Source organism: Apis cerana, linkage group LG5 (assembly GCF_029169275.1).
Source record: "Apis cerana isolate GH-2021 linkage group LG5, AcerK_1.0, whole genome shotgun sequence".
Classification (NCBI taxonomy): Eukaryota; Metazoa; Arthropoda; class Insecta; order Hymenoptera; family Apidae; genus Apis; species Apis cerana.
In genome coordinates, this window is record NC_083856.1 from 9196734 (window position 1) to 9223347 (window position 26614).

The following is a 26614-nucleotide window of genomic DNA, read 5'->3' on the forward strand; positions in this document are numbered from 1 at the left end:
TCTTCGGATAACCCCTCCGCGTGATAATAAATTAACGAATAAACAACAGATAACGAACGCGTACTCTTTGTCGAGGTACGTAGTCGGGGCTTTTCTATTTTTGTAACTTCGATCAGCTTATTGAAATATTATTTATTTCTTTTATCGCCATTTATTCCGTTGTTACAGAGAGAACGATTTTATATATATATATATATTGAATGAAAAGTTGTTGATTTGAATAATTTATTAATAGGAAGACGGCCGTCGGTTGAGACGCTCTCGCGTTAGACGTTTGATCGTTACGCAAGACGAAGGACAAACTTCGATAACGTGTGCAGTTTTATTTATTATTTGTATTTATCGCGAAATGATTTCTTCTTTTTTTTTTTTTTAATAAACGGAATGATCAAGAACGATCACGTGTTTTATCGCGGCAGATTGCATCCGCGCTGCTGTATCTATTGCCCAATTAGAGATAATTTCAAATTACGACGGATAAAGTTGCATGCGACGAATAAAACGAAACGAGACTTCTTTGATCGTGTGTCATCGTGCCAATCATCGGATGGATATTATCGGATATTCTAATCCCCTTTGCAACTTCCATTCCATTATTGGAATACGCTGATCTAATTTCCCTGTCCACGTTAATCATTGTTCTTAATTGATTGTTCGCATACCGTTTTACAATTCGAAATTGGCGCGGCCGGTAATTCAGTTCCAATTCCGGTTCATCGAAAATTCCATCCCCTTTCGAATATCGACGAATTTTCTCCGTCGAAGATTTTACTTGGACAGATCGTCGAAAAGAAATAGTTGTTTGAAAAAAGAAACTAAATTTTCTTTCTTCGATCTCTGGCTTCATTTATATTAGACTTTGAATTAACAAAAACAACGTTTCGAGAGATACAATTATTTGTGAATAATTAATCGCGTTTTATAAAAGGGTTCGATTATATTGGAAAGAAAATCTTTAAGGCCTTACCTTCGATATCCTTGGAACAAACTATCCTTAGCGATCGAAGGAGCAGTGGGAAAGGAGAGGGAGGCGTGAAAATTGACGCGTGTTCTCCTCGCGAAACGTCGTATTTCCCTTCGATTGCTGATGCAAGCGTAACGATGCCTGTTCGCAAGTTGGGGATAGAAAACGGCTGAAAAAGGTTGTAGTACCAGCTTGATGTAATGTTCACTCGAAAAGTTGCATGCATTTCTTACGCTTCTCGTTTCCTTTCGCCGGCGAAAAAAAGAATCGAAACGACGTGCATCAATCTCGCGCCAATCTCGGCGTTGGAGAAACGATAAGATTTGTAGACGATGTTTGTATGGAAAAGTGAGATCATTACTCGTCGTGGTTATCGATAACGCGTGAGTTTTATATATATATATATGTGTATTCGTGAGAATGCACACGAATGCATTCGAGACAAAGCACGTTCGGTTCGAGTTGTAATTTCATTTCGATTCGTGAACGTGTCGAGATTTTCTCTCTCTCTCTTTCTCGTGAAATCCGCCGCGTTAAAAATCTGTGCCGAGATCTCCGGAAGGATGGATGGAGAGATTTATCCGCGGGGAGAAAATGATAAGAGTTATTGTTATTTCAACTTGGTTGGAAATAAAGGGAGAAGGATCGTTGACAGCTGCTGTATCCTCCTTACAATATCCTGTCCGGTATATTTCCTTTGTTTATTTTTCGACTGCGTATTTCAATTTCTTAAGCGGAAAGGGATCCCATTGGACACGATAATTTCGTCGTGACGGTTTTAAACTCCTCTCCCCTTGAAATATAAAGAAAACACGAAATTATCGCCTCGCGATAAATTATGCGTGTGAATTATTTCATACTCCTGCCGTTTTCCTTTTCATAATGGAACGCGCGTTGGAGATAGAAAAATCTTTCCGTTTAATTTTTAAATTGAAAAAAAACGATAAAGAGATACGCGTGTAATTAAGGAAGGCTGCGTGTAAACTTTCTTCGAATTATCAAGCTTCGAATTAAAAACCACATCTTTTCTCTCTTCCTTTCTTTCTTTCTCTTTTTTTTTTTTTCTTACAGAATGTAATTTAATATTACAGATTGGGGGCGAATTACTATCGGAGTTCTTCCACCCCGGTACACATAGTTCCAGAAGATGAATAAGTTAAATCTCGTCGCATGGAGGGGGTTTACAAAAGATCCGAGTTATATTTACAAGATATATACAGGGCGAAATGGTGGCCCCGCGTTAATAAAATAGAAAAATACAATTTTACAATTGTAGAAGGGAAGGTGGCGGTCCGTTCAAGAGGCGCTCGCGCCACGGCAGCATTCCACGATCCGCCGCCTCTCCCGCAAAAGCTCGAGAAACCTCGCCCTCGGACTCGCCGGATATCTCAATTTGTCCCTCGTTTCGACACCGGCCTCGATGTCCGACCGATCTCTCGAACCGCACGTGCACCCCCTGCACCACCCCTGCCCCACGTCCCATCTGATTCCCCACCGCGAACAATCGTCCGTTCCCTCAAACCTTTTCCACCCTTGCACGGGAGAATTCCCTCTCGCGCCCCTCCCCCAATTTCCACCTCTCGTCCTCGCCTCGCGTTTCGTAGGAAAAGCGTAGCTGCTCGTGCTCGAGAGCTCGTCCTGCTCGTCGTCGAAAATTGTACGATCGAACGCCCTCCTCGGGGGCAACGAGTCCTCGTCCAAACTGTTGCGATCCGTGTCGCTGTTCCGTTCCGTGAAACGGCATGTCCTGCCCACGGACAGGTTCCCCGTAATTTCGTAGGTGGCGAAGGCGTCCTGGCGACCCGAGTCGTTCCAGCTCTCCTCGAGGCTGAGATTTCCTAATTTCCTAACCTCTCCGCGGCGCGGCTCTTCGGTCTCGCGAAATTTGGCGGCGTTGGTGGGACTCTGGGGCGTCTCGGGTCCAACGTTGGAACGTCGATATCGGATGGAATTGGCCACGTTCATCAATTGATCGAAGATCTTCCTCTCCAAGTCGTCCTTCCGTCCCGCGACACTGGGGCTACTTCTCGAACCGACTTCCCTCGTCCCGCTCAGAACTTTCGAATCGTCGTCGTCGTCGTCGTGGTTGGATGCTCGATGAGGATCCGTGCTGGGATTCGCTAGATCCGGTCTAGAGCCAGCAGATTCGCAATCGACCCCGTACTTCTCCTTCAGCAACTCGTTGTGCCTGTCGATCCTTCGTATGCAGTCTTCCAGCCTCTGGATACCCTTCACGCACCTCTCGTACGAGATCTCTGTCGACGCGTCGATCGAGAAGTCGCCGATCCGTGCCGGGTTCGTCGAGTCCTCGCCTCGGCGATCGATCGTGAATTTCGAGCGATCGTGAAGATCCCAGGGGGGAGGGGTCCCGCTTCGGCCCCGATGCGCCAGCGAGGCGCGACACCTTGAAGGGAAATTTTAAAAAGATATTGTTTAAAAGGAAGTAATTAGAGGGCAATTAATGAATAAATTAATGGAAAGAAAAATTCTCACGTGCTCGTCCCCGAGTTGAGATTTCGCATCAAGGTCACCGCCTCGCTCAGATATTCCTCGAGAACGTTTCTGCCCTCCTCCTCCTCCTCCTCCTCCTCTTCTTCCTCCACGTTCTCATAACTCTCCGACTCGCTACACGTGTTCTCCGACGACTCGTCGAACGCGAAGAACTTCACCCTCCTGCGATTCTTCTTCCTCGAACTTTCCTCTTCCTCGAACGCCAACTCCCCCCCTTCTTTGCCCTCCTCTGAGCTGCCCGATCGTGTCTTCTCTCTCCAACTACCCTTCGATATTAATCCTCCCCTCACCTCTTGTTGAGAGTCCTCGGTCTCCTCGTTCGAGGAATGGACAGGGTTCGGGGACTCGTCGGCCGCCGCGTTCCTCCTTCTTCTCCTCTTGATGATCGGCTTCAGGATTCCGATCGAGTCGAACCTCTTCTCGGAAACGGTGGTGGAACTGGAGAAGGATACCTTCTTCTTCCTTCCGGAATTGTTCGGGGAAACATTGTCGGATTCGTCCATCTCCCCCTCGTAGCTACGAAACGGTTTGCCCCCGAAAATCGTGAGGGACTCGGGGCCGTGGGCGTCGATCTCGGCCAATTTGCCGGGATTCCTCGTCGGGAGTCCCCCTCGATCGTGTTTGAAATCGGCAACAGGCTCGTTCTTGGGGTCGGTTTCGATCGATTTCGGGCAATTCTTCTTCGTGTGCGCCACCACATCGGGCGGGCAAAAATTCTCCCTCTCTCGCCCCATCCCCTGCTTGACTTTCGTCAACAACGACGTCGTCGGATCGTCGCTGGACGCGTTGCTCTCGTTATAATCCAAACTGTCGTCCGAGAAACCGTGATCGTGATTCGTATCGTTCGATCTAGGGGGGCGAAAACAGGTCACGTCACGATTCGCTTCGACGTTGAACGGGGTCTCCCCGATCCCTAGTCGCCAAAACGACGGCTGCGCCCCTTCGACCGAAACATTCTTCGATGGATCCTGGTGAACGAGGAAACCGTGCGCCCTCCTCGAGGTGAAACTTCGCTTCCGGTTGATGAACGCCTCGGTGATCGAACCGTCTCCGATCAATCCCTCCCGCCCCCCCATCTCCTCCCCTTGGGACGCGTGCGACGTCCCAAGGGAATTCCTCAAGGTAATGGAATTCCTGATCCTAGCCCGCTCCTCGGCCCCCGCTCCTCGAGGGCTACCCTTCGAGTCCGCCCTCGAAGAATAACTCCTCTCAACCGCGTTGTTAGGATCGTGAAAGATGTTCTCGATCCTGAACACCTTGCAGTCGGTCTGGCTGGGCGTCGATGCGGTCCGGTTGTCCCTCGAACGAGACAACGGCGGCGACGTCTCCTCTTCGTCCCTCCGTGCCTTCGTTTGCGCGCTCTCGTCCTTGCTTGCGCCACAATCCTTCTCCCTCGTCGAGATCCTCGATCCCCGACTCTCGATCGTGATGCTCACCGAGTCGGGCAACGATATGGAGATGACGCTCCTCTCCCCGGATTGCTGCTGCTGAACGCAACACCGTCTCGAGCAAGCAAATTGGATTGGCTGATCCGTTCGTCGCGATGTCTGCACCGCGAAACTTCGACACGTGGAGAACGCGCTGGTATTGGTGGAACTTTCGGTGCACGCCACCCTTCCCCTCTCCCCCTCCTGGCAAAAATCGGACACCTCGACGCTGCTCGGATTACTGCTGCTCCCCGCGTAATAATTCTGGCCGTCGTCGGACAATATGCCGGAATCGTTTCGCGGCGAGTGAAGCCCGCAATCGTAATCCTCGAGATCGGTCGCCGAGCTGCCCACGTCTCTGCACCTCACCACGCTGACGACCGTGCTCGGTTTATCGGTCGAGGTGGCCATCTCCTTCACCCTCAACACGGGTCCGAATCCCTTGTCCCAAACCGGGTTCTCGCAGACTTGCCGATGATCCGTCGAGATCGCGACGTCGCGACGAGCGATCGGTGACGTTTCCGTGAGGGAAGCCGTGTCCCTCATTCGCACGGTCCTCGAGCAATCGGTCTGCGTGTCCACGCTCACCCGTCTACGTTTGCCCAACATTTTCCTCGAGATCTCCTGCAGTTTCAACCTAGCCACGGACTTCGTCGCCCCGTCGGCCGTCGCCTCCCCCGTCGGCGAACGCATCCCCGGCGAATCCTCCGCGCTCCTCTTGCTCGAGTACAATCTTTCCGTGACCGCGGCCACGATCTCTGCCCGCTTCACCCTTTGTATGGGGGTGTGGTTCCTCAGGATCGAGGACGACTCCTGCTCCAATGAATTCTTCCTGCTCGACGACGGCTTGTCCCCCCGCCCCGTCGAGATCTGCTCGTCCTTCGAGCTGCTCGAACTGCTGTCCTTGCTGCTCTTCCGCCTCACGTTCTCCAAACTGGGCTTCCTCGCAAAGCTCCTCGCCCTGCACCCGTTCGATTGGCTCGCGGCACCGCCGCACACCTCCGTCCTCACACCCCTGTCCGAGTCGTTGCTCCCTTTGCGCTCCAGCCGCTCGTTGCTCGCCCGCTTACCTGCCCCGCTCGAATTCTTCCTCCTTCGATCCTCCACCTCCCGGATGTCGTTCAACTTTTTCGCGACGCGATCGGGAATCGTGGAGGAGGCGGGCCGCAGCGGCTTCTCCAAGCTCGTGTGAGACCTCTCGAACGAGAACGCGGGATCCCTCCTCTGGATCGCCTCCACCGAGCCGAACTTCCTCGAGGCGTGCAAATTCGTGAGGGCGGGGATCGCGTCCACCGAGTCCTGCTTGCGAAACTTTCGCTTTCTCTCCCTCCCACCCTTGTCCACCTCTTGTCCCGTTTTTCTCGCGTTTACTTCGTATATCTCCCGTCTCTCGTACGATCGATCGCCCTCGATAAATTCCACGTCGTTCGACGATTCGTCCACGACCTCGTCCGAGTAGATCTCCTCGATGTGCACCGAGGATTCGTCGGGGTTATTGTCAGGTTTGATCAGGACGGCGACCAAGGTCGGTATGTCGACGAACACGGATTCGTGGATCTCGCTCACTTCCTCGCCCGCCCCCTCCTCCTCGTTCAACTCCGTCACTCGAGCTCGGTTATAGCCGGCCGCGAAACGATCGCTTTCGATAAGTTCCAAGGAACCGAATCTCCTACCCGTTGAACAGGGGACGAGTTGGTGGTACGTGGCCACGGTGTCCGTGGAATTGGATCTTTGAAGAGGGAAGGCGCCTTTCTTCCCCCCCCTCGCCATCCACTCTATCCCCCCCTCCTCCCCCTCCTGCTCCTTCGAATTCCGTTCCGCGGCTCGTTCGCACGATCCGACTCCCTCCGTGCCGATGAGCTCTGCTCGAATTCCCCTCCGGCAACGGCACAACACCTTCGTGTCCGGATCCGTGGTCTGAAAAAAGAGAGAGGATTTTTGTTGCAAGAATGTCGGAAAAGAAGGGAACAAGTGGAAAGAGAAGAGTAGATAGAATCGAAGAAGGATGAATGGAAATATTCGTCCTACGCTGGAATAGCTGGAAAGGATGCGGTTGGACAGAGGCACGTGTATCATTTGTCTCCGTCTAGCCGTAATGTCACGTGTGATGTCACGTGACTGGATTCAAGCGTGAATCGCGTCACGTGACGTGCCTAATCTAACAGTGGGGATAATGTGACGTCATTAGGCAAAGTATGTCACGTGACCGCGAAGGCTAAGCGTCGCATCGTGTCACGTGACCTCTGCCTAACCTAACAAGTGGCGGCGAGGATATTAGGACGTGTTCTTCCGCGAAATTCTTCAACTTTTAGCGATAGAGATCGTAACGCGGGCATGGCTATCCGTGCACTCGCATCAGCGATTGTACAACTCGATTGTCAATTTTCTCGAAAACAAACGTTAATAAATCGAAATCGATCGTTTCGCGCCAATCCGCGGCTCCCGCCTCCTTCGATCTGTGCCGCGTATAATTAAAATAACGCGATCACGTCGTGTCGTTTTCGAACACGTTCGTTGAAACGTCGAAACCGTGAGCGGCTTGATTAAGATAATTGGGACATGGTTTTGGGAATGAAACGCGAAAATCGACGACGAGCAATCGGTATAATGGCGATCATAAATGGGGCCAGGATAAATTCGATGAAGCTAATTAATGACCGATTACGTAACACGGGGCGTACGTAGCATGGATCGAAGGATATTGTAAAATCTACTCGATAGATGGAATGGAGGCCGCTCGTTCAAACTCACGCACCTGCGAAACTGTATTTTATCACCAATCCTCGTTTTCGACCAATTCCACGGAAAGGATCGAACGGTCAATGAGTATCAAATAAACGATTCGCGCGTTTCATTTGCATAATGACGATTTCATATATACGTATATATAAACTTGCCGCTGCTCCATTCGTCCTCGCGAGCCAACCTCTCCTAGGTAACGATGTAACGGCGAATCGATCTCGGTTATAAAATACATATCGACTTCACCATCCTCGTCTTCGACGAAGGTGAATTTATTTTCCTCTCTCCTCCTCTCCCCCCTTCTATTAATATCCATGCCGAAACGAAAAATTATAACGTTCGCCCGTTATTGCCGTTTGTTTTACGACGTGCGAGGAAGTAAGATTTTACGGCCGAATCAATTCGAAACACGTTTTTCGTGTTTTATTTCACATTGGAAGGGGGGGTAACCACGGATCGGAAAAATATCGCGATTCTAAAGTAAAGGGAGCAATAAGGGGACTTGCCTTCTCCAGAAGCAAGGATTTCAGCCTGGCCACCTCTGCCCTGAGCTCGCGAACGATCTTCGCCACCGGGTCCTCGTTGACCATCGGCCGATTGACCACGCTCTGCGCCCTCTGCGCAAATCGCAACGTGCGGGCTGTCTCGTTGTAACTTCCGCTCGCTGGCGAGATAGCTGGAAACAGAGGACGCGTGAACGAAGAAAAACGGTAAACGTTGATGCTGCGGTTTACACTGCTGTTCTCCCTCTTGTAATTAATTAATCGTGGTTATCTCGAGATTGCGACTCATCGTGAAATTTTTTTCACATCGATTCCAATTTTTCGCGCGGAAAAAAAAAGAAAGAAGGAAAGAAAGAAAATGTCATTTTTACATTTGGAAAAAAAAGAGAGAGAAAAAAGGGGCCACGATGCGTAACACGCGGTCAACCATTAATGCAGATACTGAATATTAAACGTCTACCATCCCTCGCCATCCCGGGTCGATAATAAGCCCGAATGCTATTAGCAATTCAATTGGACGCCGATGATCATCGGTTTGGAATATTTCGCCGCGATTAATTATACGCATCGCGGCCGGCCTACGAATATTTGCCAATTCTTCCGTTTACGTGGCATCGGGGAGCCCGGCCGCGCTAATTAGCCAATCGTTTTTCCATCTGGATTCCACCGATTATATACCGTGTTGGATGCATTAGATGATTTCCACTCGTCTGGAAATAGTGGAATAATTCGAAGAAGGGGGATAAATTTCTCTCTTTTGCTCTCGTTTAAACGCAGAGTCGCAATTATTGCGTCAGAACGGTCGAAAATCACGAGACGTGGAACGAAATGATAGCGGTCTCCATTGTCGATGCGAAAAAAAAAAGTGTTCTTTCTTTTTTCCCCTCCGTATCGATAAATTGCAAAAATTTCAAAAACGGTTTTTTCGATCGGATGGAATCGAATCTCGGAAATGTTTGACGAAAAACGTGTATCGGCTACGAAATTTTTTCGATTCGATTATTAATAATAATAATAATAGCGACGTGTATTCCGATGTGAAAAATGAATGGGGCGATTTATTACGCTGGTTTCGTTGCTATACGATTATCACAAGCGACTCGTTCTACTTATTTTGCAAACACGGTAAAAACTCACCCTTTCTGCACAGATGCGTCAAAACAGAGTTTCTTTTTTTTTCTATTCCGTACCGTTTCCTCTACGTGTCCAACTACAATGTTCAAATTCTACAAATCGATCTACGATCGACCCACTCTACTGGCAACTCGTTTGTTCTCCAAATTTCGTTACCGCCTCCTTTTCACCAAACGAGATTCATCTGTTTCTACTGTGAAATTGCGTACTAATACAACAGATCTCTCTATCTGTCTATCTATCTATCTAAAATTGAAAATTGTCGCGTTCCACCCCTTGTCGACGAAAATTGAAACGTCGACAAATGCGAAACTGCGACTTCGATTTAAACGATCTCGTATTTACCGATTCCCGTCGCCACGCTTTCGCGCCTTAGTTATCGAATTTTAATCTCGAGGCGCCTTAGCCCGCCTGGAAAAAGCATTTAAACCAATTACCATCCTCGAGTTTCCGGGCTGCTCGAGTATCGCGGGGAGGGGAGGGATAATTTCATGAATCAGAGGCTCGCGATAATAATTCTCCTCTGGCAATTAACTGGAATTTATGGAAAGCTATGGAGTTAAGCAAAGCGACGACGAGAGCTGGAAGGAGGAGGGGGTAGTGTGACGAAGTGGATAGCGAAGACGACGGTTGGATGGAGGGTGAAAAAGCGGCCATCGATTTTTCTCCTTTTTTTTCCTCCTCCTCCTCCTCCTCCTTCGTGTCGCGTCCAAGTCGTCTTCCAAAATTAAATATCGCGATCCTGGGAACGGGGAGGTGAAATGGAGGAAGGTAAGCTGCGTCTGAATGGAACGAGAAGGATCTGGAGCGAGCGATCTGGTGTAAACCTGATTAGCGACGAATCAGAGAGTTAGGAAAAGAAAGCTGCTGCTCCGTTCAACGTGTAAATCATCTCTTTTGAAGCGCGGGTGGGTGGGTGGTCTTCTAAAAATAAATAAGACGAGGAGGGGAGGGGAGGAACGAGGGTGGATAATATCGGGAGGGAAGGGAAGATCAAAGGGAAGAGGAGGCACTTACTGGCGAGCATAATGGTAGTGGCATTTCCGCCAAGTGCGTCCTTCAACAGCCAAGTAAGCGAAGAATCTCTGTAAGGGATGAACCTCCTGGCTGGGCCACTTCCTGGGCTCGTGCCTCTCTCCGCAAGGGCCGATATTACGTTCCCCAGTGCCACTAGACTCTTGTTTATATTCGCGCCCTCCTGCAAACAGACACGTGTCATTCCCCCTCCCTTTTTTTCCTTTCTTCCTATCCTCCCCCTTCGTTTCCCGATTTTTCGAACGTATCCAACCGATCGAGGAGGAACAAGATCCGCGAACGACCGATTCCATTATTCTTAAGGGATCACCTTCAGCCGATGAACGCCACCGCACGTAGCCGCGCTCTCGCTTCCCGCCAGATCGACCAGGCGTAGCTTGCTGCCGCCGCGAGATGGCCTCCTCGAGGACGCTTCGCTCCCCGCTCCCTCGGCGACCACGATCGTGAGCAGAGCGTGGCTGCGGCTGCTGCTCGGGTTCTGCAACGTGGACGCTGTCTTCCGGGCCCTCGTACCCTCCTCCACGCAGGACATCAACGAGCCCAGGGTGCGCACCACGTGATGGGTCAAACCTGGAAAGGAAGGGAAAACGGTTTTATATTTTCTCGAATTAAAAACGCTCGAAGCAATAATAGGAAAGGGCAAGAAGCACAAAGGGGAATCGCCAGATATCATACTCTGAAGCATTATTTGTAAAGTAAATAATAATTAATCGATTTAATTTTATTTTTACAATAAATAATAGTTAAAATGTAAAAAATAGCATGGTATATTTTTTTTCAGAGCGTTGAAAAATTGAGCGAGCGGAGCGGCGTACGCAATGCGTTGAGATTAATTTTGATGTATAATTTTAAATTAATGGCGGTAGAAGAAAAAGAAAGTTTCTGCTCGTTACACTTTTCCGTATACGAAGTAAATATTCAGTTCACAGAAGAGAAGAAATTTATTCTGTTGATATAATTTATAATAACTGGAGCGGATTCGAGGATTTCGGAAAGGAAAATCGGCTGTACCTTGAACATAAGGGCCGAGTCGAGGATGCTCGCGAACTCTCAGTCCTCCCGCGCTCGAGGACGGCTTCAAAAGATCTCTCACCCTCTCGTTGTATATCTCCAAGTAACTGAAACAGAATTCGTCTACGTTACAACATGTATAATAACGAGTAACATATCCTCAATCAGATCATCAATTTTCTCTCCCCGAAAAATCTCCCTCTAATTACCAATTATTTATGGGATCAATCCACTTTCCATCGTCGAAACCCGATAATTCACACGTGTTGATACGCGTTGCAACGATTTGTCAACGAAAACGACGGGAAGAGGAAGCGGTAATCGATAGATAATTTCGTGTCGTCGATGCGTATCGCGTTGTCCATAGATATTCAACAAGTAAATCGATAGGTGGCGCGTACATAATAGCCGCACGCGCCAAATATCAAAGAGATGGACAACACGGGCGCGTCGATAATAATTTGGCTATTCGACCCCGAACTCGAACAGGTTCGATAGATTCGTCGGCTGCACACTTTTCCTTTCGACCAAGCTTCCGGATCCTCTTAACGTCATTATCCGCTCCACTGTCCTCGTGAAACGTGCGCGCGTGCCACGGTAAATCCGCTTAACAGCGATCCAAGTTTCCCTCAAACACTTTTCGCTCGTCTCCCTTTCCCTCTGAACGCGTGGTTCACCTTCGATTCCTAGAAAACTCGAGAAATTTGAATCGCGATCGCTTCTGCGTGCGACGTTGAATTAATACCAGGATTGAATATTTTCACTGTTCTTCGAAGAGAGAAAAATTGATGCAAAAGTTTGACTGTAGAGAACTTCATTCGAGTCGAATTGATGATTTCCATCGTGAAAAAAGAAAAAGGGAGGGAAATTGGTTTCTCAAGTCGATCCAGGAAAAATAAGCGGAATTTCGTCCCTATCGTCGTTCCTTTCCGAAGCATTCGAGCACTTTTGACATCGCATCCACGGAGTCGAAGTAAATAGAGTCGTCCAGGGTGGTCTCCACGAGTTCTGGCCACTATTCGGGAAAGGGTTCTGAAACCTTCTGTGAATAACGCTCGTTCGAATGAGGAGACGCGTTTCCGGAAATTAGAAAATCGAACCAAAAACATCCACGACCCCAAAAAGCGTGGTGGCCGAGGTTTCGTGCAACGGAGGAGCAACAAGAGAGCCGCATCTAAATTTATCGAAATCTTCTCCTACTTTCGCACGGATTTCGTTCTGATTTCGTGTGCACTGCGCTTACGCAGCGAATATTTCTTCGTTTCAAAACGAATTTTTGTAATTTTCACACCATTTCTTAATTTCAATCAAAAAAAAAAGTACTTTTCGAACAAACTACTTTTAATAAAATATTGTTAATTATTTTTCAAAATGTCATTTTTCAACGATTGTTAAACATTCTCCCTTCGCGTTTTATCTCTTTTCTTGAACAGAGTTTCTTTTTTTCCGAAACCCGTTTAACCAAAAATAATTCCCACCCGATTCAGTTATATTTAATTTCTCTGAATTAAATTCGTTCTTTCTTCTTCGATGTACAAATATAATTTCAATAAAGAACGAACCGTCCTCTTTCTTCGAAGCCACGAAAGAAAAAGTTGGCGTTATCGGGTTGTCGGAGTACAAGCAAGAAACTATTCGCAAATTCGATTCCGGGGATCGATCGGAATCCTCCTCCTCGTTATTTCCATTGCGAAATTTGCAGGTGGCCGCCAAATAAGAAGGAAAATCAAGCCTTAAAGAAATAACCAGCTTCGTATAAACTCTTTTTTATCGTCCACGTTCCCTGGCGAGCGAGAAACCTATTTAAAAGTTTCACCGAGATAACTCGACTACCGTTGTCCGTTCGATCCGTGATCTTGTTGCATTCTGTTCCATCCACGCGATTATCTTTCCTACAATTCTACTCGAACAACACTTTTCTCGTTGACAAGGCGTTGCGTGAAATACGAATGTCTGAATTAATAACGTTTAAATTAACGAGAAACGATCGATGATTCGTCTTTAAAAATAGGGAAAAGGTTGGATAAGCAGAGGCGCGTGATTTTGCTTTCTTCGGAAGAACGAATATAAAGCGTGACTCTAACTAAATTTACCTTCATTATTCTAATCTCCATCGAGGAAAGATGTTTGTTTCGAATTAAAGAACGCGATTGAAAGAGCGTACGTTCTTCCTTCATTAAAAATTGACTAAATTATCGTAAAAAGAAAAGGAACAACGCTCGTATCGATTGATCGAGAGAAAGAAAAATTCAATTCCTCCGGATTCGAAGTTTCGAAGGGAGATTATGGAGAGGGATCGATCGATCGGCCGTTAATCAACGAAATTCAAGGCGAGGATAAAAAGGAAAATTCGTCAGGGGCTTTTAAAAGTTGTCGAGTGTCTCTCGGTTCTCATTGGCCGAACGAATGCTCGGTCTCGTGTTTGCCGGATATTACGAACGGTGTCGAAATAAGGAATCGATCCGTCCCATCTATCCATACCACTACGTTTAATAATACGAAAGAAGAGAAAGGAAAAGGAGATTTTCATCCGACTCTGATCCAAATTAGAAATTTTACCTCGCAGATTGTAAGAAAGGAGGATTTCTTTACGTTGCGGAAAAATGCAACAAAATTCCAAAAAATGTATGTATGTTACTGCCGTTTCTTTCCAAACTGCTCTACCTTTTAGGAAGAATTTTAGAGAGAAGTAAGTGATCGAGTCAAGTGTTGATTGGTTCCTCGACGAGTCGTCGAACCCGCACCGCGCGAAACCGCTCGAATTTGAAGGGAGACACACGCGATACCCTGTAACGTTAGACGCCGTTAGGGATGAATATCGACCCCCTCGATTACTGGGTCACCGGGGGCACGGCCCGCTGCCCTGCCAAGATGCTCGATGCGAGCCTAGAATTTCAATTCTTTTGAACGGGGAACGGATCGATATCATCGACGCGCGCGAATACGATTGAATTTTTCCACAGAATCGCGGATCCAAATTGAACCGATCCACGAATTTCCCAATTTTATTAATTACACTGTTCGTAAAATAATAATTAGCTGTTTCGAGATTAGATGATGAAAAACAATTTTATCAAAAAAAGATGCACGTACGGGACAACAATTTCTTGTCGAGATTCAGCTCTTCGTCGAATCTCTCGCTTCGAAATTTCGCTTTATATCGCCGGCTCGTACGTAGCCAAGATCAAGCGGATAAACAACGTGGATCGATGAATCGAAAGTTGGAAGGGAAGGAATTTGAGCGGATCGTAACGAGCGGAGCGCGGTCAGAGACCAAGTTTCCTCGCTTCGAAAGGAAAAAGAGGAAGGAGGAAGAAGAGGAAGCGCGAGAACAGAGGGAGAGGAGAGGGAGCGTGTTCTATCGATCAATCAGCCATAAGTAATGCGGAGCTTTTGATCGGTTACCGTTTCATTGCGGATGGGAAGAGCGGCACGGCATGCTATCGCGTACAAATTCGGCGACTTAATCACGTTAAACGCCGTTGCCTAACGACTATGCTTCCTGATCAATTGGCGGTCAACGAGTCCATCCACAACGCCGGACGTCGGAACGGTTCCTCCACGCCCGTGGCCGTGGCCGCGACGAACCCATCCAATTCGTACGAATTCGTTGTATGCCGAATAATTGGCCGAGATGAAAATGACATTGGTGGGAAACGACCATGCTTGGATTCGATACAAATTTTTCCCCGAATTTGATGAACTAGCCTCGTGAAATAAGAACGCGAAGGATGTTGTAACCTTTGGTTTTCACATCTCGAATATCGAAATGATCGAAATTATAATAATAGCAATTTTCAATTATCGTGGATATTTCCAATACTTTCCAACCAATGTGCTGGTATCTGGAATTACGATTATTTATTACCAATTGTCTAAAAATATAAATTTTGTTTGCGAATCAATCGAAGTAAAAAATCGTATATGGATATTTCCAATACTTTCCAATCTTGTGTCGTCCGATCGCCTGTTAAAAATAAGTCGAGAGCTCGAAATTTATTTGAAAAAGAAATATCACGAGTTTTCTTCGACGAATTGAGTGAGAAACAGAAATTCGTCGCTTGACACAAGCGTTTCAATCGCGGATTCGCCGATGGACGAGGAAATCGCGCGTGAATTAACGATTGTACGCGAAAGTGCGACAATTTTCGCGCGACATTAGCCGTTTATTACCGGGACGTGTCAATTGTAACCGGCGATGGGATCGTTGTTAGATCGTAAATTAAATTATGCCTCGTGCTCCGTTTATTGACGAGAGTACGATTCGCTAATAGGTATAATTAATTGCACAACAAAACCTGAATATCGATCCAGCGCATCGGTGGATGTTAGCTCGTTCGTCAGACCGTGGCCCTGAACCCTGAACCGGCGAGAAAATATTCGTGAAAAATTTCAAACGTGGATAAAAGAAGATGGCGTTGTATCGGTCAAAGTGCTTTCGATGACTTCCCTTCCCTTCTCGAGGGAACTTGAACAGTTCCGCCATTGCGTGCGTCTTTTTTCTAACTTATTTCTTTAGAATTTAATTTGCATAACATGAGATATGAGAATCAAACGATCAAGATCGCTTCTTTAAGAAACTTTACAAGTTTTCTCTGGAAAATAACAGGATTTGATTAATAATTTGATAAATTTATTCCTCGAATGTCTTCAATTTTTAGTTTCATTATTCTCACTATCAATCGTGGTTTTAAGCATCGTTCTTGTTTTATCTCCCTCTGCCGTTTATTTCCTCCTCTCCTCTGCGTTTCTCGCACTTTCGCGATAAGTTTTAGGTTCACCGCTCCTCGATTTTCTTCTTTCGCCCTCCGAATCCACGAATCCCCTCCCCATATGTATCATAATGGTTTACACCTCTCGATTTTGAAACTCTCTACAAGTTCTTTTTTTAAAGAAACAATTCCACCTCCGTTATCTTCCATTCTCTCGACTTGGTTTTACGACCAAGCCAAGGAAATTGCAACAAGAGAGCATCTTCCCGGCCAAAACTGTCCAACCCTTCCTCTTTGTTTCTCGTTTCAGGGGTATAAGAGTGAATTAAGACGGCCACGAGAGAGAAATCGTTTGCATTCATCCATTTTTATTGCCACGCGGACACAAAAATGATTCACCGTGAAGAAACCAGAGTGTTCTCTTTCTCCCTCTCTCTCTCTCATTGTCAGTTTCGAGCAGTAAAAGCGACAACACTCTCTATTATTCGCTTTATTAAGTGGCACGAGATTGGGTTTAATTACGTGAGAGGAGGTCGCGTTTTAATGGACGCGCCCGCGACTCGAAAACCTTGGAGGAACACTTTGAACCGTGGGAAATTCCATCCACTTGCGAAAAATGGTAGAGAAAGAGGGAAAAGACTTTTATGGAGCAAAGTGATGGCACTTCGTATTGAATTTTGAAAGTTAAGCGGGCCGAAGAATGATGGAGGAAATCTTGGGTTGACCGTTGAAAATCTTTTCGCTTCCTCCTTATTTTTCTCTTTTTCGATGAAATTTTTAGCAAGTGGTTTCTGAAAGCACGAAAATATTTAAAATTTTTGGGGACAATAGGACAATAGGACAGGAGGAGAACTTTATTTTCGAATTTTGAAAGTTGAGTGGATCAAAGAAGAATTGTGGAGCTTAGTATTGGGTCGGTCTTTTCGCTTTTTTCTCTTTTCTCGAAGAATTTGTTTAAATGATTTCTGACGCTATTGAAAATTTTCCGTTCGCCCTTTTGGAGATTAATAAGATCGGTCAGAATTTACAATTTACGATTACGAAACGTGTTCATAAATCTGAATAAAAATTACTATCAATTTTAGAAACAGTTGACCAACCAATTTGATCTGATTCTAATTGATCTAATTTATATTTCAACGACACGTATATATATACATAAGCTCCAATACGTCTCCGAAAATTCCTTTTCCGAAATTCCGAAAGAGAAGAACTTAGACTCGATGAAAATCCTAAATAAACGTGTTTCGAGATTCAAACTGATTGGAAGAGAAATTTTCACGGGCGTTAAATCTTGAAGAATGGTAAAGAATGGTCTATCGGCCGAAAATTTTCCCACAGATGGGACGCTCTCGTTTTGGGTCCATTAACGCCTGTGCAATAATCCTCTCCTCGGATACGTTTTAATTTAAAAGCGATGGTGGAAATATTTTTCATTCTCGGGGAACCGACGCCATTAACGCGACGCCGAGACTAAACACGACGGACGGCAATAATAATATACGAGGTGACGTTTCGAAAAATCTCCTCTAAATCCGGGGATACACATATTTCGATTTTTTCGGGAAAAGGAAACACGGTGTTTTTTGATGGTAGTTTTATCGCGCGAAATCGAAACATCCGGACGACCCCGGCAGAAAGGAACGCATATTTTGCCTCGTCTACGAGCGAGACGAATTTTCCCCGTCCCACTTTTAATAACTGCCGGTTGATCGTATAAACGGCGGATTTATAGTATTGGAGAGGAGGGATGAAGAGGGGTGGGTCGCGATTCGCGCGAGCGGACGTGCGTAAATCTGTCGTTTCCTTTTTTGTGAAACGGTCAATACGGAACAAAGGATGATTCACGGCCCCGGATGATGAACAGCGGTAAAGACACTCCGCGATGATAAAAACGCTTTGTTTCTTCGGAGAACTTCCGGCGAACGTCGCCTCTTCCCTTCCGGCTCGCGTCGCAAACGGCAAAAACGCACGGTACTGCGCCCTTCCGTGTCTCTCCACCATCTTTTGGAGAATAATCCGTTTTAATTCGATTGTATCGATATTGTGCCATTTAAATTTGACGAATTATCAAACGATTCTCTTCCCTTTTGGATTTGCGTCGCATCAGAAGCGTCGATCATTTCGGGGAGTTTATTTAATATTTAATAGCGAGAGTGTGATTCAAAGTAAAGAAAACTTGAATTTTTAAACGATAAATAATATGAGGATCGTTAAAGACAACGATTCTCTCCTTTTTCCGTGTCTCTCCACCATCTTTTGGAGAATAATTCCTTTTAATTCGATTGTATCGATATTGTGCGTGTTCAAGTGGCCATTTAAATTTGACGAATCAACGATTCTCTTCCCTTTTGGATTTGCGTCGCATCAGAAGCGTCGATCATCTTTTCGGAAAGTTTATTTAATATTTAATAGCGAGTATGATTTAAAGAAAACTTGAGGAATTTTTAAACGATAAATAATATGAGGATCGTTAAAGACAACGATTCTCTTTCCTTTTGGATTTGCGTTGCACGAGAAGCATTGGTCGTCCACGTCCGTCGATCATCTTTTGAAGAATATTTATTTAATTCGAGCATGGCGAGAGTGTCATTTAAAACTTGACGAATTGTTTAATTAAAGTATCGTTCCTTTTGCGTCGCGTAGAAAACACAGGTTGTCCATCTATGAGAGTCATCTTTTGGAGAATATTTAATTCGAGGATGGCGTTGGTGTTAAAATATCACTTTATACAATGAAATACGTGGGATCCTGTTTCGAGAAAGGATATAGATTCTATTGGAAGATGATACGACGTCGATATTTGAACATCTAAAACAAAGAGGGATGGACGTATAACCTCGAATAGCGAAATGTTGTCACGAAAAGAGAGCGCACGGGTCCCTTCCCCCGTTTAACGATTTTACGTCGTGAAATGACGGGAGATCCTGGCTGAAAGAGGAACGCCTGACCGATTCGCTTATCCCCCAATACATCAACCCAACTTTCTCGCGATTCTTCTTGCTCGTGAACAAGAAAAAAAAAATCCACGCAGGGAAACGACGCTTCCCTTATTTCCCCTTTTTCCTTCTCCTTCCCTCTCCAGAACTCTTGCGATCCCTTCGAAAAGAATACGCGAGTTGCGATATTAGTGATATGATTTCAAGAAAAAAGAAAAGAAGAGACGATTCAATCGTGGAGACGTGACGAGAGAGCGATTTTTCGAAAACGAAAAATTCGAAGCAACCGTGGCCGGATTTACGAGCTTGGAAAAAAAATCGCGAATCGAACAATTTTTCCGCGGGATCCATCGAGTTTCGAGAATACGAATTTCGAAGCGACGATAAAAATTGCATGGAACGGTCACGCTCTTCGCTCTTCTTCGTTCAAACGGATTCAAAGGGGAGAAGAAGAGGGAGAAGAGAAAAAAGAAAGAAGAAGAAGAAGAAAGAGAAGAGAAAAAACGAAGAGGAAGAAGAAAAAGAAGAAGGAAATGAAAAAAGGAAGGGGAAGAAGAGACAATCGATATTTGAACGGATAACGGTAAATACAATTTTTTCACGAGTGCTCCGACACGGAACGGAACTGCTCTTAGATTTTTATTTTTACATCCGTTTGTGAACGTTTAATAAAGCTGTGTTTACGAGGAGAGAGAGGTGTGAAGATCCGGGATGGGGAGAAGGGAGAGGAGAAGGTTAAAATTTTTCCATCCACGGACGTTTGCTGCTCGATTTTAAAGCGAATTCTAGCGAAATTCGAAGCTAAGGGAACGAAAAAAAAAAGGAAAATGAATATCAGAGTAAGTAGAGCAAAGCGAATCGAAATCGAAGAAAGAAAGAAAAAAAATACTTGTGGAAAATATTGTTTATCAAAAAGAAGAGAAACGAAGAAACAAGTCTTGCCAAGATTATCAGAAATAATACTCTTACTCTGAGAGTTGAATTTCTCTCCAAAACTGGAGGAAACAAAAAAAAAAAAAAAGACAAAATATAATTCTTCTTCTTCTCGATCTATCGCAAAAAGATCGGATAAAATCGACGATGGAAAAAATTCGGAAAAGTGAACGAAACCGTGAGGTGAACGAGTGAGAGGGAGTGCTCTAGAGTAAGGAAGAGAGAGAGAGAGAGAGAGAGAAATTCTTACCCGGATAGAACGAGAACTTACACGTCCGCCTAGGATTGCGAGTCACGGGGCACTGAGCTTACAAGACACATCCAGGCCAACACGGCGCTCGCAAACCTCACGACTCCTAACCTCGAGTTCCACGTCCACCCCCTTCCAGTGGCATCACCCCGCTTCCAACCGTTCCCACACGATATTTTCCTTTCTCATGTGCTTCTTATCTCCGTGTTCGATCATTAACGAATTGTTTCTATCTCGAATTGTGGTCAGGCCAACCTTCCATCCTTACGATAAGCTTCCAACAGGATTCGATTTTTAAAAATGGTTCTCGAATCAAGTGGGTTAATTTCCAAAAACAGGGAACGTTAAGTGAATTAAATTGTGTAATACTTTACGGAATTTAAGTGAATCGTGGGTGAGGATACTTACTTTTATTTATTTACTTATTTATTTCTACAAGAAGATAGCGAAATCTCACTTCGAATGCGACTCTCGAATGCGATTCCCTTGGTGAAAAGAGATTTAAAAAAACTTCTCCTTAAAAAAGAAATTTTTCTTCGTCAATAATCATTTAAATTATTTGATATATAAAAAGGGGAAAGAAGAAGGGACGACGAAATTCCGATATATAAAAAAAACATATACGGAAAATAAATTTGCATATTAAAAAGAAAAGGAAATCTACGTAATACGGGATAACAAGGTCACGATTTAACAGAAGAAGGTCAAAAGGGGAAGGCTAAGGGGAATCAATTGCACAAGGTGGAAGCTATTACCTCCGGAACAGATTCTATTAAGAGTTTCCCAAGAGCTGGAACTTATCCGTTGCAACGGTGTTCGAAGAAAACGATCCCCTCCCGCTACGAGATAAAGCCCTGCCTCGATTAATGTTGTTTAAAATCAAAGAAAGATACTTACTTCTGAGGAGGAAGGCGCGCTCGATTACCATTTTCGATTAACCACATCGCTTCTGCAAACTACTGGGATAGAGGAAAAAGGTACGATAAACTTCTCGTTACCTTTAATAGGAAAACATGGCGGAACATGGTGATCACGCGCGAACGAAAGAGGAGGGCGTCGTCAACGTTTCGAGAGCAACATTGGTTGCGTCGGAGGAACGAAGCGGAGGATCGTTTCGAGGGAAATTGAGCCGGACCTTGACCGACACCCGCCAATTTCTCGATCGCCTATTGGCGTATTTCTCATCGCGCCGCGAATGGCAATTTTCCCACGCTTATCAACCTCAGCGATTGCGCGGATTATCGCCTCGCTTTGTTTCGAAAATTCTCCTCGCTTATAATTCGTTCCCTCCAAATATTTAAAACACGTCGATACGTGCACGCCATCGATTCAAATTCGATAAAGAATACAACTCTGTACATCAATTGTTAATTTTCTTTCTGTATTATTCCGCCGATACTTTATTTTGGTCAAAAATTTTGGTCTACATAAGTTATAAAGCGTGAAAAATATTTTTTCACGATGGGACAATTAAAGTTTAAAAAATTGCACGTTTATCGATCTATTTTGGCCTACGTACCGATCATTATCGTTGATTTCGATAACCGTTCGCTTTTACTTTCTCGTAGTCGATATCTAAAAGATTGAAAGATACCAATTATCTTCACCTGACAGAAATCCCATAATTTCTCTCGTTCTTCCTCTCCTCCTCGATCCTCGCGAAAAGTCCCTCGCAAAGGCGTGGCGTGAGCCCCGGATCCTCCTGGAAAACAACAACAACGCCATCTTCAATCGTTTTTCCCCACCTTTCGTCCCTCCAAAAACACAATCGAACGCACCGCCACGGGAGAATTACGTATCGTTAAATAGCGGAATGTCGTCGGAATGTCCCGCGGCGATCGAACGACTCCATTTCCCATAATTGAAATCGAACGTGCTCAACGTATCAACCGCAACACGTGCCTCGCTTTTAAAAAAATCCTCCATACGCCCAACCTTTGTAACGCCGCGAAAGCCGGCGGACAATTTAATTAAACAGTCGCAAAAACAGTTCCAATTTATCGGTCCAAATTCGTCGAGGAGCCGAGAAAAAAAAAAACAAAAAATATTGGCTCCCGTTTCCCGCCAATATAGTTCAAGCAACCGGAAATCGTTATCCCTCTCCCCTGTTTCGAATTATGCGCGCGAAGTTTGATCGGTCGCTGACTTATCGACGGGTAAAAGCGAAGTTAAATTGCGAAATTTGGAAAATTCGATATCGACGGATTAGATAATCGATGTAAATATTGATTTGGAAAGGTTTTTTTCTTTAGAAGGATACAATAGGATGAATTTTTAAAAGTAATAATAACAATGGAAAAGTGAATTTATTTTTTCTTTTCCTCGATTTCTCTTCGTCGATATTGTGCTTGCTTCTTGAGAAGGGAGAGGTTATCGTCGATCTATTGGTACAAATCGGGAAATTTGAGATGGAATGACAAATGCATAAAGCCTCGAATGAAAGTTACCTAATAAAAATTCAATTAATTTAAGTTGATGAAATAATGGAAAATTATTATTACCTTGGTTCCCATCATGGTGTAAGTTTTTCCGGATGCGCTTTGCCCGTACGCCACCAGGCAGGAATTATAACCGGTGAAAACGTTGTCCAGAACAGTCCTGCCAAGTGTTTGGTAAATGGTTGTCTGGTCCGCGAAATTCTGCGCAACTGGGTTCGACGAGTCGAAGCAATAATCGAAACCATATTTTCGAATCCTCTCCCGGCTGTCTCCGGCTTTGCTCGAAGATACTTTCAAGTTCGTTAGCGAGATCTCGTTCGATTCTGTGTGGACGACCACCTCTGACCCCGTTAAATTCGACTCTCTGTATGACGAAAAAAAAAAGGAGAGGAAAAAAAAGAGAAGAGAGAAAAGAAAGGGAAAAAAAATGTATTACGTTCGACAGGAAAAGAAAAAGGGGAAAAAACAACAAAACCGGACGAACCCATAGGCTTGTTTACGAAGCGAAAAATTCGTTTTTTTTCGTCTTTTTTATCGGACAGAGACACGGCAAAAAGATTCTTTCTCCCGCTCGTTTCGCAGAAACTTTTTTTTTTTTCCCCGCGTTCCCTGGATTGGAATCGAGTCATCGATGCGTGTACCTATATGCATGCATCGCTTTTTTTATACGAGAACGTGTCAAAAAATTCCATTGTCCATTTTGACAATTTTTTTTTTTTTCTTCATCCGTTCAATCCGTATTTCCGATTTTCTTAAGGTTATGATTATGATCATAGTTAATTCCCCACCAAGAAGATCTTTGTTACCTTCTCTTGACTTAATTCTTCATCTTGAAAAAAAAGGAAAATCGAGCGAAATTTTAACAAGGTCTTTCAACCTTCGAATTTTCAACTTTCTCTCCTGAGAAGGAAATGGCGTTGAAAGAAAATTTTTATCGACGGTTTTTATATACGACGATAATATTTCTCGATAATATTGAATTTTGTATTGTTTCATTTAATAAAGTTTAATTTTCTTTGCTTTTCTTTTCCAATTTTTCTTGCTTTACACGAAAGTCGTATGTATATTTGAATATTACGAAACGAATTGTAATATTCTCAAAAAAAGATTGGAGAACGCTCAACGAATATATCACATTTAATTTTTAATGGAAAATAAAATGCGATTTACTCTCTCGTATTATCGGTTATCAATCTAATTTAGGATCCATCCATCGCTTTAAGTTTTATTACAAAAACGACAATTACACGTAGACATATACACTCTCTCGCATGCGACACAGAGAAAACAAAGCAAAGTTAAAAGTAATTTAAAAAATTCTATCCTCGCGTGATTCTATCAGTGTCAACACTAATCATTACGATTTTGTGCCTCGTATCCATATTTTCACGTAATTTTTAACTATTTTTGTATAACTTCTTTAACAATTGTATGGATTTAAGAGTGAAACAATCGAAAATTATTTTAAAGAATTATTTATTTTTCGCTAGCAAATATATCTGTTGTTGTTTCACTCTCGACGCGAAAAATATTTTCGAGAACGAATTTTACTCTCGAATGTACGTAAAAAAAATTGAAAAATGACGAATTATCGATGAAAATAATGCTTTCTCGACGATCGTTTCGAGAGAGAAAGGAATATATCGATATAACGATGCTATCTGACGCAAGTATCGAAATTACACGATTTCTTTTTTAACAACGCGACAATTTAAAAGAAGAATCGAATCTCCAACGATCCTATCATCGATCCAATCGATATATGTATTCCAAATCTCGTCTATCGATCTATTATTCGTTCATCGTACTACACTTCTTCATTGTAAATTCCACCGATTTCCAAGAAATTCGTGAGAACCAACTATCCGATTCATCTCTCATTCGAACAACTTCTCCAACAAAATACAAAGGAATACAAAGTTATTCATCGTGACGAAAAGTATCGATCAATGAAAAGACCTCGAAGTAGACCTGAAAAATTAACTAATTAAAAATTTCGAATAAAGTTATTTAATACTTAACAATTATTACAGAGTACAATTATTATTATTATCATTACGCTTTGAACAATAAATTATTGAAGTAACTTATCGAAATTTAGTTATTAAATTTTCCCCATCATTGACGGAGACTTAAATAAAAGCAAGAAAAAAATCCTCGAAGGGAAGAATCTTGAATGAATCGCGATACACGCGAATAGATTCTCCTCTTGTTATCCTCTTCGTCCTCTGCCGAGGCGCCGCGCTGCCAGACGGTGCAGACCAGTCACGCACAAGTGTTATTCTAGAAGAGACGGTCCTTCTCTCTCTCTCTTTCTCACTAGATATTTCTGTTTCAAGTCGTTAAACTGTCTAACCGTGTATCACCAGCGTGTCGTGCTTCCCCTACTACGTCATTCCACGTATCGGTCGATCCTTTATCGCAAGAACATCCCCTGGACCGAGTATGGCACCTCTTGGAAATTCGTTGCTTTAAATAAACTGCTCCTTCTCTCTTTCTCTCTCCCTTTTTCACGCCGCGAGTGGTAATTTTATTATCCTCTTCGCCGAATGAGGACGAGTTTCCTCTCAAACTCATTCTCATTTATACTTTTCCGTTATTCCCGAAATTTTGCCCATCATTTCTATCATTGAACGCAAGTTACAATTTACTTGTTCAACGTTACAAATATCGTTCTTATTCTGTCAACGTTCACCCCCCTTTTTTCCTTAAATCATCATTTATCAATTAAACTTTTATAATTTTTCGACTTCTGCGCGAGAATAATTCGCTCACTCCAGGTATATAATAAAACCTTTTCCCTCGAATTTCCTTTTTTTTTTTTTCTATAATAATCGACGATTCGATCCCATGATTTCATCGTCGATTATTACTGGTTTATCACGAGCTCATCTCGGCCATCGTCTTCGGCCCCATCTTCTAAGTATAGAAACGAGTTCACAAGTAGCGAGTCAAAGGCGCGCCTGGTTCACCCTTAATAAATCCTCCTTCCCAGATACCCCTCTGTCCCCTTACGACACGAAATAATTAACTATCCCCCGCGAGGGAACAGTTTTCCCTTATCCTCCGTGTTTCAAACAGGCACACCGGATTCAATGTGAAAGCTCGAAATGCCTCGTAAGGAAAATTGAAATTGCGGCGAGCAACGAGACGCCATAAACCTTGACCTTAGCTTCCAGCTGAGAGAAAGAGAGAAAGAGAGGGAAGCATCGTGCGCATATCGGGAGCACGGGGAAGGGGGACGTGGCTTCCTCGCTCGGTTTTTGCTTGTTTCTTAAAATACATCGAGCGGGCACAGAAGCGGGCAGAAGGCGAGGTTCCTGGTAAAAGTAGCAGTAGGTCGTGAAATTGTAAATAACGTAATATTTTCTTTCGCACGTTCGCTCCACGCGATCCCTTCGATTTTCATTTCCAACCGCGTTAAACTCGACTGTATGGGAAACGAATGAAACGCTGAAAACTCGCATGATTACGATCACGATCGAATAATTGGAACAAAAAAGTAACAATTACTCCCTCCCTTCGAAAACGATTCCCTTCGAATTCAGGGAATTCCCTTCAGGGAATTTTCAGTATTCGAGACTCGTAAATTAAATAACTGAATATTTCGAATACTTTTCCCACGACTCGATCTGTCCATACTACTCACCTGGAGGAAATTGGTCTTACACGGACTGCCACTTTGATGTTCGCCATATTGCCATCGCGGATATTGGACGAGGATAATCAGCTGGCGGCTTGCTTCATGGCTCGTATCCCTCGTATCCTCCGATATCGGCTGGCGATAATCGAATAAACGGAACGGGAAACCGATTACGACGAGACGTGGAAAGATGGTGGTCCACGGTTACGCGTTAGACACATTTTGATAAACACGGAAAGGAAGCGGAGTCGAGCGGCTCACCGGCCGGGCGCACGTGTTGTACTGTCGCGATGAAAATACTCTCGAGTCGCTTCCAACACTGTACGCCGATGCTTTCGCCCCACCCAGAGAGAACTGGTAAATAATACGCAA

At 44.4% G+C, this 26614-nt stretch overlaps 1 protein-coding gene across 2 annotated transcripts; it reads right to left on the bottom strand.

Annotated features, from left to right (window-relative positions):
• Nucleotides 1-1988: 1988 nt before the first annotated feature.
• On the bottom strand, nucleotides 1989-26560 carry LOC107994424 (uncharacterized). Of its 2 annotated transcripts, XM_017051338.3 has the most exons (9): nucleotides 26249-26559; nucleotides 22663-22963; nucleotides 21769-21863; nucleotides 11328-11434; nucleotides 10627-10886; nucleotides 10299-10479; nucleotides 8151-8320; nucleotides 3458-6819; nucleotides 1989-3368 (listed from the first exon to the last, which is right to left on the bottom strand). In XM_017051338.3, the coding sequence occupies exons 1-9, from the start codon at nucleotides 26293-26295 to the stop codon at nucleotides 2261-2263; spliced, it is 5631 nt and encodes a 1876-aa protein (XP_016906827.3). In that variant the 5' UTR covers nucleotides 26296-26559; the 3' UTR covers nucleotides 1989-2260. The 2 variants fall into 2 exon arrangements, with proteins under 2 accessions (XP_016906827.3, XP_028520894.2); XM_028665093.2 differs by lacking the exons at nucleotides 21769-21863; nucleotides 22663-22963 and having other exon boundaries at nucleotides 26249-26560.
• Between the last annotated feature and the right edge of the window lie 54 nt (nucleotides 26561-26614).